The sequence below is a fragment of the Anoplolepis gracilipes genome, chromosome 14 (assembly GCF_047496725.1).
Source record: "Anoplolepis gracilipes chromosome 14, ASM4749672v1, whole genome shotgun sequence".
NCBI classification, from domain to species: domain Eukaryota; kingdom Metazoa; phylum Arthropoda; class Insecta; order Hymenoptera; family Formicidae; genus Anoplolepis; species Anoplolepis gracilipes.
In genome coordinates, this window is record NC_132983.1 from 55,001 (window position 1) to 67,500 (window position 12,500).

Here is a 12,500-nt window from a genome sequence, read left to right on the forward strand (position 1 = left end):
TTAAAAATCATGAAGCACTTACTACGGGTTGAATTTTGCTGAATGTAGCCGATAACGCATTTTTTCCATCTAAGATAAAGATAATAAATATCGTTATTATCTAGATAAGAATGATATAAGGCAACTGCTTCATCTAAATCATTATCTAGATAAAAAAAACTTAACTTTATCTAGATAAACACAGAAAACACTGTATATAGGATATACATACATATCCCGAAAAACTACTAAGAAAACTAATTAAATTTAAAGCAAATCGGTGGTTAGATATAATATCACGGCTTGTGTCGCGGGATATATAGAACAAATAAATGTAGTACGAAAACTTGATGGCTGTGACTAGGGAGGTAATACATCCAGTTTTAGACCTGTCTTCGGCTTACAAAAGCCACAATAACCGCCACATTTACCAAGAATTCGCTGATCGTTCTAAATATAACGTAAACATAATATATTATATACATATCTAGATATATCTATATCTACATCTATATAAATATGTGTGAGAATTATCGAAAATTATAATATTAAAGTAACGAGAGAAAATATTCCTTTGTGTCCTTTCAAATTAAGTTTTAATTTCGTTGGTGAAAAAATGACAATGAATCACATGCGGAGAGAAATTATTTTTAATATTCAAATATTAAAAAAAAAATAGCTTAATGCGCAACATAATGTTTTTTTTATATAAGTTTAAATAAAGTTATTAAAATAATCTCTTTAAAAAGAACATTGCGAAATCTCTTTTATAAAAGAAACATATTGAAAAAATGATATCGAGACCCTTGTTGATTAATTAGAGATTATACATATAATAAAATTTTAAGTTAGCGCTTTATGATTTTTTTTTTCTAAATATGTTTTTGTGTTTTCAACTTTTCATATGACATATATGGCGAAGCTTTTTTCAATTACTTACGATTTTATTGATCGCGAAAAAAGTACTTGAAGTTTCCGTAACCCATGTAACTGTTGGCGATAATCTCAAAGTGGTTCCTCTTAAATTGATGCTGAAACGTCCTTGCGGACAATCAGTAAGGCTATAACAATCACCGGCTTTGCCGTACTCGACGCGTTTCATTCCTTTCGTCCACGAAAACGTGTAATCATTTGCTAAACATAAAGTGACTCAAATTTATAAATCTATGTATATTATATTGTTATAACATTCTTATAAGATTACAGATGCAATGTTGAGATATTTTTTCTCTTTTAACATTCAATCAAATAATTCATACATTAACTACAATATTTAAAAAGAAATTTACATTATATAATTCGTGTGTGTGTGTGTGTGTGTGTGTGTGTGTGTGTGTGTGTGTGTGTGTGTGTGTGTGTGTGTGTGTGTGTGTGTGTGTGTGTGTGTGTGTGTGTGTGTGTGTAACATATATCGCTTATTTTTCTTTTAAATTAATTATGTATGTACACAGTCACCAAAAGACTTTTTTTTTAACAAAAATATTTTCTAATTTTCCTATATAAGTTTTACTATATAATGTTTGCTAAATGATACATAATACTACATAGTTTTACAATAAAATAGTTTTGTTCAAAAGGTCTTCTGGTGACTGTATAATTAACTTAAGAGGATGCCGGGATCTTTTTTTGTTGACAAAAGTTTGTGATTATTTATTTAAATGTAAATATAAAAGTTTTGCAGTTTATACATACAAAATAAGATAAGCCTGGACTAAAAATTGCATAAAAGAATATTAATAAACTTGTAGAAATGAATTTAAATGCCTAGTGAAGAAACATTTTTGGTGCACATTTTCACTTCTACGAGTTCACTAACATTCCTTTACGTAATTTTTAATCCAAAATTATCTTATTTTGCATACATAAACTTTTATATTAAAAATATTGTTACGACCTGACATGAGAAATCAGTAAACAAAAAAGAATGAAAGAAAAAAGAAAGAGAAAAGAAAGAAAGAAAAAAGAAAGAGAAAAGAAAGAAAGAAAAAAGAAAAGAAGAGAGAGAGGGGGGGGGGAACTTTAATAAAAACTGTAATAAATATTTTTTTTCCATTTTTAACATAAAGTTACGTTTCAAGTTTGTTGCTGTGTATCCTTTAATCTTGGAAAAGCATTTATTTTGTTCAATTAATAAAAACATTTTGATGCAAAAACAAATAATCGCGTTTTGATCGATAAAAAAAAGAATTTCGGCATCCTCTTAAGTCATAAAAAATTTAAATATTGTTATTTATATATATCTTGTTAAATCTTTTCAAATTACTTACCTATAATATAAAGTCTCGCAGGATCTATGCGTACCCTTTTGAACATTGTTCTACCAGAAACTGTTCCCAATTCGGACACACAGTTGCAGCTGTCGTTCCTTTGACCGTTAAATGGGCACGTGTGTGGATATTTCAACCTGATTTATTCATTTCAAGTATTATTAAAGAACGTCACAGAAGGTTGAATCAATAGGAAAATAATATTTTGAAGAATATTTCGAGAATAAGATGCAGTATAACATTCATTATTCAAAATAATGTAAAATATAAGTAGCACAAAACAAAATATTTCGGATAAATAAATACTCAAATTCGGATACTCAATCTAGAGAGAGGGATAAAGGGAAAAAGAGAGAGAGGGTAAAAAGATCGAGAGAGAGAGAGAGAGAGAGAGAGAATCTCTTTAAAAAAATTAAATAACTTATCTCTTTACGGATTAATAACATAAAAAAATATAGATAGAACAAGAAAAGTAATGGAAACTATTATGTAAAAAGAATCGATGAATAATACATTAATACGTCGATAATTCTTTGAAAAGAAAAAAAAAAGAAAAGAATAATTTACTAACCTTTTGTCGTAAATTTCTGCATAATTCTCGCTATCACCAGCTAGCAATGTCAGATATTCTCGTGGCTCGACGCTCGACATTCCGTGACAATAAATCGTCATGTTCCTGCCACCAATTAATAATGGATATTCACCGTCTGTGGTAGCTTTGAGTCGTTTCTGTATTTCAAGGCAAGTAACTGGTCCGCATTTTCTTTGATTACACTTACGTTTCCGTTGCGGTTTATATTCGGCTGAACAATGAAATCGCGCAACTTTTTTACCGATTGCATCGTGACAATAAACTTTACGGATTTGTCGACCTTTACGTCCACAAGGATGGCTACACTGAAATAGATGAAAAAGAAGAAAAGAATTTTGAACATTGAATCGCTTCTCCCTCGAAACTTTTGGTGAAATGAGTCAAGATTTATTGGATTAAATAGAAAAAAAACATCTTCTATCTGATTTTACAAGTCAAAAACATGACAAATGTCTGCACACATGTGCGAGGCTATATATATTATATATATATTATATATATATTATATATATATTATATATATATTATATATATATATATATATATATATATATATATGACTATATATATATATGTACATATATACATATATACACATATATAGTCATAATTCATTACATATACGTTACTTTATAATTTTTCTGACACAAACAACATCATATTTCTCTGAATGAGTAAATAAGCCAATTTTTTAAAAGCTTAACTCTAAAATTATCACTCTTTTTTTTTTAAAGGCACCAATCTTGAATCACCAAAGTTGTTTTTCATTGTTTTTAAACTATAACTAATACTTGTAATAAAAAAAAAACATTTTATATATTTCTTTGGGAAAAACTGTCTTTTTGCACTATAATTGTTACAAATATTACGCAATGAAATAATGTCCGTTTAAACTAAACTAAACTAAATTAAATAACTTAAAATAAAAAGAATTTCTCACTTTCCGCCATGTGCCAGCGACCCAATAATATTTATCGCTACACTCTCGTTGTTTACAAATTTGATTCTCAGCCGGTTTCTGATCCAATGGACAACCTTCGGTTGGGGTGGGATCGATCCATCCATAGTAATTCACTCGATGGCAAGTGACTGCACGACGTTGTATTCCTTCACCACATTCCATCGAACACTTGGGAAAGATACAAACGCATTTATTTAATCTTGTTTTCATTTGCAACTATATTAAAATAATAATTATATTAAGAGCGAGAAACAAACGAACGTGCAGAAAGAATTATATTGTAGGCTCATACACATACTTTTTATATAAATTAAATTAATTATGAAATAATCATTATTTACTCTCTCTCTCTTTCTCTCTCTCTCTCTCTCTCTCTCTCTCTCTCTCTCTCTCTCTCTCCCCCTCTCTCTCTTTCTCTCTCTCTCTTGCTACATGTACACAGACATTCGTGAATTCATGGAAAAAATTTAATTTTACTTTTTTATTTTTACTCGTGCGCATGGTTTTATTATAATTAAAACACATGCAAAATTGCCTCGTGAATTTCAGATCACATTAACATATAAGATGATCCCTTCGTTTATGCACCGGTCGGCGCAGCTATTTCCACTGGTTCAGAGTTTGTCTTTCTTCTACTAATATGAAGGCAAAAGATGGACTCTGAACTAGTGCACATGGTTGTACTGACCGCTGCATCGAACAAAGACATCCATAGATTAATATACAGATATTAACAAACATAAGATACGATTGCAATGCAGACAGATATGATACCTCCGACCAAGTGCCTTCTTGCCAGATATAGTCACAAGCAACGCGTTGGCACGATCTCTGAGATTTTGGCTTGCGTAATTTCGATCTCAAGCACTGCTCGTCTTTAACAGGTATTTCCGGTCCATGGCTGCCTCTTTTCATTGTACAGTCCACTCTTCGCGTCTGAATCCCAGTACCACACGATTTCGAGCACTGTAAAATATTTCGATAGAAATTAACCGTACGTAAGTCATTCGTATGTCATTCGCAGTGACAAAAATTACCATCAATCAGCATCAATTGCATCAATCTCGACAACACCGCATTCAAATATCGTTAAAAAATTTCAGCTACCGCTAAACGTTTTTATCCTTGTTAATATCGATAATAATACGTTTATTATTACTGACATAAAGTATGTTACGAAACAAAACAATTCGTTTAAAAATATCTTGCCCAATATAAAATTCTGTTTGTCGAAATTTTTTAAGCGTCTACCATTTCTGGATCTTTGATACTCTTGACATTGATTCTTTACATAAAATGATATTCAACATGATAATGTTTTTCTTTATTTCATTTTTATCAGAAGAAAGCGTTTTGACCCGCGCAATTTTGATTTCTTTCTTAATACTGAATTAATGTTTAATACTAGGAAATTAAAAAAACACTTTTTGTCGCGTTATTTGTATTTTATGACGCTAACAAAACATTAACAAACAAAAGAGCAAATAATGGATAAATAAGAGTCAGGCGTACTAAATAGTACGCAAATGATTTTTATTTAAAGTCTCATTTATACATATCCGTTCCGTATCCGTACCGTGCACATCGGTGCACGGATGCTAGATTCGATTTTATATGATAAAGATTAAATGTAAATATTATACAAATGTAAATATTTACGCTATTCCGTATCCGTACCGATATATCGGTGATAACCGATATCGTTGGCGACCAAATTTTCACGGAACGGATACACGGCATTGAACGTATCAAACAAACATGCACGAACAAATGTAAATAGGCGTATGGACACAGCATCCGTGTAGAAATAATATTTTCTCGTAGGAATATTTTATTATATAGGATCCCAATAATTTAGTCAAATAATTTTAACAAAATGATGTAACTGTTAATAAATTTAATATAAAATATTTAATTATATTCAAACAATATGATAATATGTAATATATAATTCAATAACTATAGTATTATAAAATTTGTTAATCAACAAGGTTTTATATATGAAGTGAAAAATTCACGTTCTCCGTTTTACATTCTGTACAACATGCTTTGTGGACTCATAAATTTCGTTTTCTTTCTTTCTTTTTTTTCCTTCTTCTTCTTCTTCAAAGCACTTTTTCATCGAAAATTAATGCAACTCATCTTCTGACAGATTTGCCATTATCACGTATGTCTCAAGACTGACGTGCTATTTCAAAAAATTCACTGATGCGATCCAGATATATGTAAACGAATCAAATCCGATTTTGCCTATACGGTATGGATACAGTACGGATATGAAATATGGTATGGTATGGTATGGTATGGTATGGTATGGTATGGTATGGTATGCTACGGTACGATACGGTACGGTACGGAACGGATATGTACAAATGAACCTTTAATGTTTGTAATTGTAATACTAAACTGTAAGTGAACTTTCGGTCAATTTTTTTACTTATTTATCCATTTTTTGTTAATGTTCGTCTGCATTCTAAGAACCTTCGTCTAGTTTTAGTTCTTTCTTTAGTAATAGATAACGTTACTCACGGGAGTCCAATTAGACATTTTCCATCTGCGGACAATGTTAGATTCTAAATTATTCTCCTTGATGTTTTTAGGATTACTCTTACAAGATTCTTTCTGACATCTCCGCACGTATTTCGGTTGTTCGTCAATACATTCCTCGTCCGGTAAAGTTTCGCCATGATGACTTTGGCAGCGAACTTGGCGATGCTGGAATCCATCACCGCACTCTACATTGCACTAAACCCATTCGAAAGATTAATCGAAAGAATCACTAATCAAGAATATATCGTTATGTACATATGTATAAATGTTCATTTATACATGTGTGCACAAGAGATATTCTGTGAATAATAATTACACACGCACGTGAGAGCATACGTGTAATTTGATATTATTTAATTTTTTGTATAACACAAGAAACAATTAAAACCGTTAAAAAGAAGTTCCGTTATATTTTCATTAACGGAGATTATTTTTATCAAATATGATAGTGACGTATACACACATTCTCTTACATTCTACATATTAATATATATATATATATATATATATATATAACTTTTATTTGCTTATATAACATTTAGAATAATCCTGTAAAATTGTTTCAATACCTCGCTCCAATCACCGGTATTCCAAGTTGGGCATGGATGATGATTGCATGCCATTTTGATCATTGGTTGTTGGTTAGAGTCGCAATAATAATCGGGCGCGACTACTCCTGTTTCTGAAGATATACACTTCACTATTCTACTTTTGTATCCGACATTACATTTTCGCGAACACTAAAAAAAATGATGATGAAAATGATGATGAATATTACAAATATGCAAAACGTTTGATAAATCATAGATTATAAATTCTTTAAAAAAAGCTATAAACTGTATAAATAAATATATCTTAATAAATAAACTCATGAATAAAATATAAATAACTCCACCTCTCCATAAGATCCTACATGCCATTTGTAACCCGAATGGAACGTGATACCATTGCTGTCAATTTCATTGTCCTGTTGAGAGGGTTCTTCCCGCGGAGGATTGGATGCATAAGTGATGGGCGGTAGACTGACCTAGAAAAAGAGAGTAAAAATAACTTTTTCCTTACAAGTATTATAGATGTACAAATAATTGATATAATGATAAAAAAACAAATATTTTCAATGTTGAAGTAATAATAATTTCTGTTCTCTTTAGGTGCAATAATATTGTAATTGATTTTTCCCTCCATCTCTACATCAATTTAGAGTCTGTTTCCCCACACACACACGCACACATGCATACACATACATATATACATACATACATACATACAATACATACATTTATATATATATATATATATATATATATATATATATATATATATATATATAATAGTTTTATCTTTAGTAAACTAATAGTTATAATTATTTATTACTAATAAGTTTATTTTTATTTTTTCATGACTTATGTTTATATTATTGTCTTATCTTTTAATCTTATTATTACTATTATTATTTCGAATTATCGTCATCTATATTTGTGTTTCCGATACTTTTGTAATTTTTTGTTATTACACCAAAGCGCGTTATCATCGTCAATAAATAAATAATTGCAATGTACATAAGCAACTGGCTTACGACAATGATGCACGGTTTTAGCGTGCAAGCAATTGAAGTTTCCGGTTTCTCGGATATGGAACATTCGTCGCTCGTCAAGCCATCGGCATTCTGGCAAACGACTTTTCTGCGCAATATTCCTTCGCCACATGTCACCGAACACTATACAACAAGATATTAAATTATTCAATTATTTTTAAAGCTCGACAAACAATTGATCGATGAATGATTTTACGGTAAAAATGCCCAATATACTATACCGGACTCCAGTCGCCGGCATGCCACTGATAACAAGAACCAGCATCGCAGGTTTCTGTCGTTGTAACCAATGTACCACCGCTACAAAAGGTACGCGGTACTACGCGATTCTCGACTTGGCACCAGGAGGCTCTATGCCGTTTTCCCATGCCACAAGTTACGGAACACTGCACAACAATATTTATTTTTCTCTCTCTCTCTCTCTCTCTCTCTCTCTCTATATATATATATATATATATATATATATATATATATATATATATAGAGAGAGAGAGAGAGAGACTTATATTGTTTGTGGAGTTATTTATATTTTATTCATGAGTTTATATATATATATATATATATATATACGTATATGTTTTTGTTTTCTCCTACCGGACTCCATTCTCCTAGATCCCATTTCGGACAAGCTTCCTGGCCGCATATTCTCTTGAGATGCTTCTCTTGTTTGACGCAATTTTCCTCTCGTACCTGCCTCTCGTTTGCATCTACGCATATCGCGCTTCTCAATTGTACGCCACCGCCGCACGAGACACTACAGGCGTTCCATTCGCTGTAACTCCAATGAGTGTCGTCGCACGGGCCTATGCACGACTGATGCTCGCTCGGTTTCTCAATATGCAGGCATGCGTGCGCCGGTACCGGTCGCGGGAGATGCGACGGAAAATCTAGCAGAATTTGAACGCACCGCCAAGTAACGGTCCGCACGCCTGGGCCACAATGATTCGAGCATTCGGACACAGAAATCATCTGCCACCTGAAAGTATAATAATATAATGGTCACGCTCACGCTCACGCTACGCGTGATGAAATTTTATTGAGATTATAAAACATTTTTAAAACTTGGACCCCTGTGTACTCGTGTACTTGGCTAAAATTGGATATGTACGCAACATATATTTGTGCGCTCATCTCCGTCAGTATATTTGAAATCTTTCTCAAATAATACATATACAAACAAACAACATAACGCTATGATATAATGTTGTGAAAATAAAATTTTAATAACATTTTTACGCGTTTCTTACTTACTGTAGCATGCAATATGCGTTGCATATCTGACTGTCTTCTTGCGGCTTTTCCTCGTCTCTGCAATAATCATCAGGCACCTCGTCCTTTTGCTCGGTGCCCCTACATATGGCTTTACGATATTTCATACCCTGGCACATTCGATTGCAAGTGGACCAATCGCTGAGCAACCATGTAAAACGGTTTAGAATTTTTTTCGGCACAGTATACTCGTATGTGATTTGCGGCGGATACACGTTCCCTACAGATAATACCTGGAATGATATATTTTTGGATAAGCTACTGTTGGCCGTGAATGATGTAATTTTATAGATAAATTTTAGACTTGCCTCCAAAATTAAATCAATAACGATGGGTCGTGAACTATTTAAACGTTCTACAACCGATTCTGGTCCGCTATATTCGATGGTGACGCCCGGATGCACAATTACCTTACGATGCATTACCATAAAGTTGCCGTTTAGAATATATTCACCATCTTCTCCAATTCGTAGCGCTATAACGATAATACATTGTGTGATTGGTTTTCACTTTAATTAAATTGGTTAAAATTTTTCACTCAAATTAATAAGGTGTTTATAGTTTATAGTTTGTTATGAAATATAAAATAAATATTGGATACTATATTTGAGTTTTAATTTGAAGTAAAACACACGCACGCACACGCACGCACGCACGCACGCACGCACACACACACGCACACACACACACACACACGCACACACACACACACGCACACACACGCACACACGCACACACGCACACACGCACGCACGCACGCACGCACGCACGCACGCACGCACGCACGCACGCACACGCACATATATATATATATATATATATATATATATATATATATATATATATAGTATATAATTTCTCCTGAAATGAGTAATTATTAAATCCTGAATAATAATTCCTGAACAACGGACCCATTTATAAAAGGTGATACGTTTATCAATTATCAACGGCAAAAAACTTTAACAGAGACAATCTGTGGATTCGCGGATCGCAAAGTATACATTTTGACACAAGTCTTACCAAGATAATTACTGTCATTATGTGAGCCTAGCCATCCGTGTTGTCTAATGTCGATGTAGCTGCTACCGGCAGGTATTTTAGCTACTTTCGTATAACCGTATATACTGGTGTTGTAGGAGCCGGTGATTCTCTGACAAGTGGAATTGTCGCCTCTACAGACGCCACAAGTATCGAGCTCGGCTGTCGAATTCAACACATGATCACATCCAGCCGGTTTGCATTGACCGTTAACGCATATGTGAAAAGTGTCAGGCCCACAGGATGTTCCATCGATTACTTTATCACGTAACATGTAATACTGATTACTTTCCACTTGGCAGTATAGTTTGCAACGGTCTTGCGGTAGTACTGCGAAAGGGAGAGATTCATGCTACAATAATTTCAGAATTAAGATTCCAGAGTTAAATTTCATTATGCATTACAAACAGCATAAGTGACACACGTTTTTCTTTCTAATCACAATAATTGGCAATGTTGCAATAACCTCTATCTAATCTTATTGTAGATATACTTGTTAATAATAGTGGAGACAAAATGCTTGCAAACATAAATTGATAGACAAAAGATGGAAATGTTTTGTATATAAAATTACCTATGCTGTCATAACTCTAAAAAACTGTCATTTAAAATAATTTCCAAGTATCACTTAAGCCTTGAGATATTGCTATGCAATATTAGCACCTATGACGTTGACTAGAAAGGAAATTTCTTTTCCGTGAAGCATTGTATATGTCGCAGGCAAATGGTTATTTTAGGAAAATAGCTTTTGACTAGGCAAATGGTTATCTGGCTGTACTGTCAGCCTTGGTAGTTTCTGCACTCTCAAGTTTTGTTATATTTTTTTACGGGGCTTCACCCCATCCCCCTATGCTTAGATGGGAATCTAAACGTTCTTTTCCAAGATGTACTTTTTAGTACGTACACGCCAGATAGCATTTGCCTAGTCAAAAGCTATTTTCCTAAAATAATCATTTGCCTACGACATACATACATACATGATAAAAAATAGAAATATATCTTAGATACAGATTTCTCTCTCTCTCTCTCTCTCTCTCTCTCTCTCTCTCTCTCTCTCTCTCTCTCTCTCTCTCTCTCTGTTTGTTTTTCACACAAACTATATATCTTTCTCTTTTAAAAATTGGAGATTGGATAAAGTCAATCTTATAGTTATAGATGTATGAATTAAAGCGATATATATATATATATATATATATATATATATATATATATATATATATATATATATATAACATAAATAATCGCTTACTTCTAGTGTATTTTGCATGCCACTTGACATCCCTAGCGAGATTCTGAATGTTGAAATTGTTGTTGTCAAATTTCGAGCATTGTTGTTCCCTATAAAAAAAAAAGAAATATATTATTCTTCTTCTTTACTATACTCTATATCGTGTCATCCTCTTCCCGGTCTTTTTCTCTCTCTCTCTCTCTCTCTCTCTCTCTCTCTCTCTCTCTCTCTCTCTCTCTCTCTCCCTCTCTCTCTCTCTCTCCCTCCCTCTCTCTTTCATTGACAGTTTTATCTCACAAATGCCAGTTAATCGATAGATTTTTGCTTAATGCCCTCGTAGATTTATTATTAAGATATCAGATATCTACAAGATAGTGCGCATCTTGATGTGATATAAAGATAGGTATTACATACGTAGCACATACCTGAAATCTGAACTACCTGGCGGGCATTCTCTAGTGCCGCAACTGCGGTATTTGACACGTTCGCCGATACAGTAATTGCCGCCGTTCTTCGGCGCTGGATTATCGCATTCGCGATACTTTCTTTTGATACCGCCGCCGCAAGTCCGCGAGCATTCGCCATACCTTCCCCATTCGCCCCACTGACCATCCACTGGCTCAAGATTCCTGCGCGAGACACATTCGCCGCGATGACACCACTTGTCGACACCGCAGGGTGTACCATCGGCCCACGGCATATGCTGGGTATGACACTGCTGATGGTGATCCCACAGTGGCGCGGTGCACCACAGTCTCCTACATACTGCCTGGCCGGTAACCAACCAAGCCCTCAATTTACTTCAACTCTTATTAAGTAAAATAAACATCATAGTGATAGCATTCACAGTAAAATTGGTAGATTCGAATATAGTAGAGGAAAGGTAGTACTCGAACAAAAATACATATAATACATTATATATGATATACATATGTATATACATGTATAATCAGATCTCCTTTATTTCCTTCTATAGTATTACCTATAGTATAACCCATTTTTTAATCGTTGAAAATATATAC

General features: G+C 33.3%; 2 protein-coding genes across 9 annotated transcripts in view; one reads left to right on the plus strand and one right to left on the minus strand.

The window, feature by feature from the left end:
* The window catches only part of LOC140673139 (uncharacterized), a 42,097-nt gene that overhangs the window by 28,927 nt on the left and 670 nt on the right, over positions 1-12,500 (plus strand). The window contains exon 5 of one of the 2 annotated variants that reach the window (XM_072905829.1): positions 6,400-6,533. The exons of the other annotated variant lie outside the window; for it this stretch is intronic. Coding sequence (XP_072761930.1) covers positions 6,400-6,425 — 26 coding nt within the window. The 3' untranslated portion in view covers positions 6,426-6,533. Of the gene's footprint in view, positions 1-6,399; positions 6,534-12,500 lie in introns of those variants that run through there. 2 annotated transcript variants of the gene reach the window in all.
* Positions 1-12,500, minus strand: part of LOC140673137 (A disintegrin and metalloproteinase with thrombospondin motifs 9) — a 43,658-nt gene that overhangs the window by 654 nt on the left and 30,504 nt on the right. For 3 of the 7 annotated variants that reach the window (XM_072905803.1, XM_072905802.1, XM_072905808.1), the window contains 17 exons: positions 11,904-12,243; positions 11,500-11,588; positions 10,233-10,580; positions 9,521-9,687; positions 9,195-9,445; positions 8,538-8,919; positions 8,165-8,329; positions 7,926-8,066; positions 7,245-7,376; positions 6,919-7,089; positions 6,329-6,544; positions 4,574-4,765; positions 3,779-3,967; positions 2,818-3,143; positions 2,247-2,383; positions 920-1,113; positions 1-429 (listed from right to left, as the gene is read on the minus strand). The exon at positions 1-429 is cut by the window's left edge and continues 653 nt beyond it. In XM_072905803.1, the coding sequence (XP_072761904.1) occupies positions 340-429; positions 920-1,113; positions 2,247-2,383; positions 2,818-3,143; positions 3,779-3,967; positions 4,574-4,765; positions 6,329-6,544; positions 6,919-7,089; positions 7,245-7,376; positions 7,926-8,066; positions 8,165-8,329; positions 8,538-8,919; positions 9,195-9,445; positions 9,521-9,687; positions 10,233-10,580; positions 11,500-11,588; positions 11,904-12,243 (3,530 nt within the window). In that variant the 3' untranslated portion in view covers positions 1-339. Of the gene's footprint in view, positions 430-919; positions 1,114-2,246; positions 2,384-2,817; positions 3,144-3,778; positions 3,968-4,573; positions 4,766-6,328; positions 6,545-6,918; positions 7,090-7,244; positions 7,377-7,925; positions 8,067-8,164; positions 8,330-8,537; positions 8,920-9,194; positions 9,446-9,520; positions 9,688-10,232; positions 10,581-11,499; positions 11,589-11,903; positions 12,248-12,500 lie in introns of those variants that run through there. The other 4 variants (XM_072905804.1, XM_072905805.1, XR_012048008.1 and 1 more) reach the window with 4 other exon arrangements.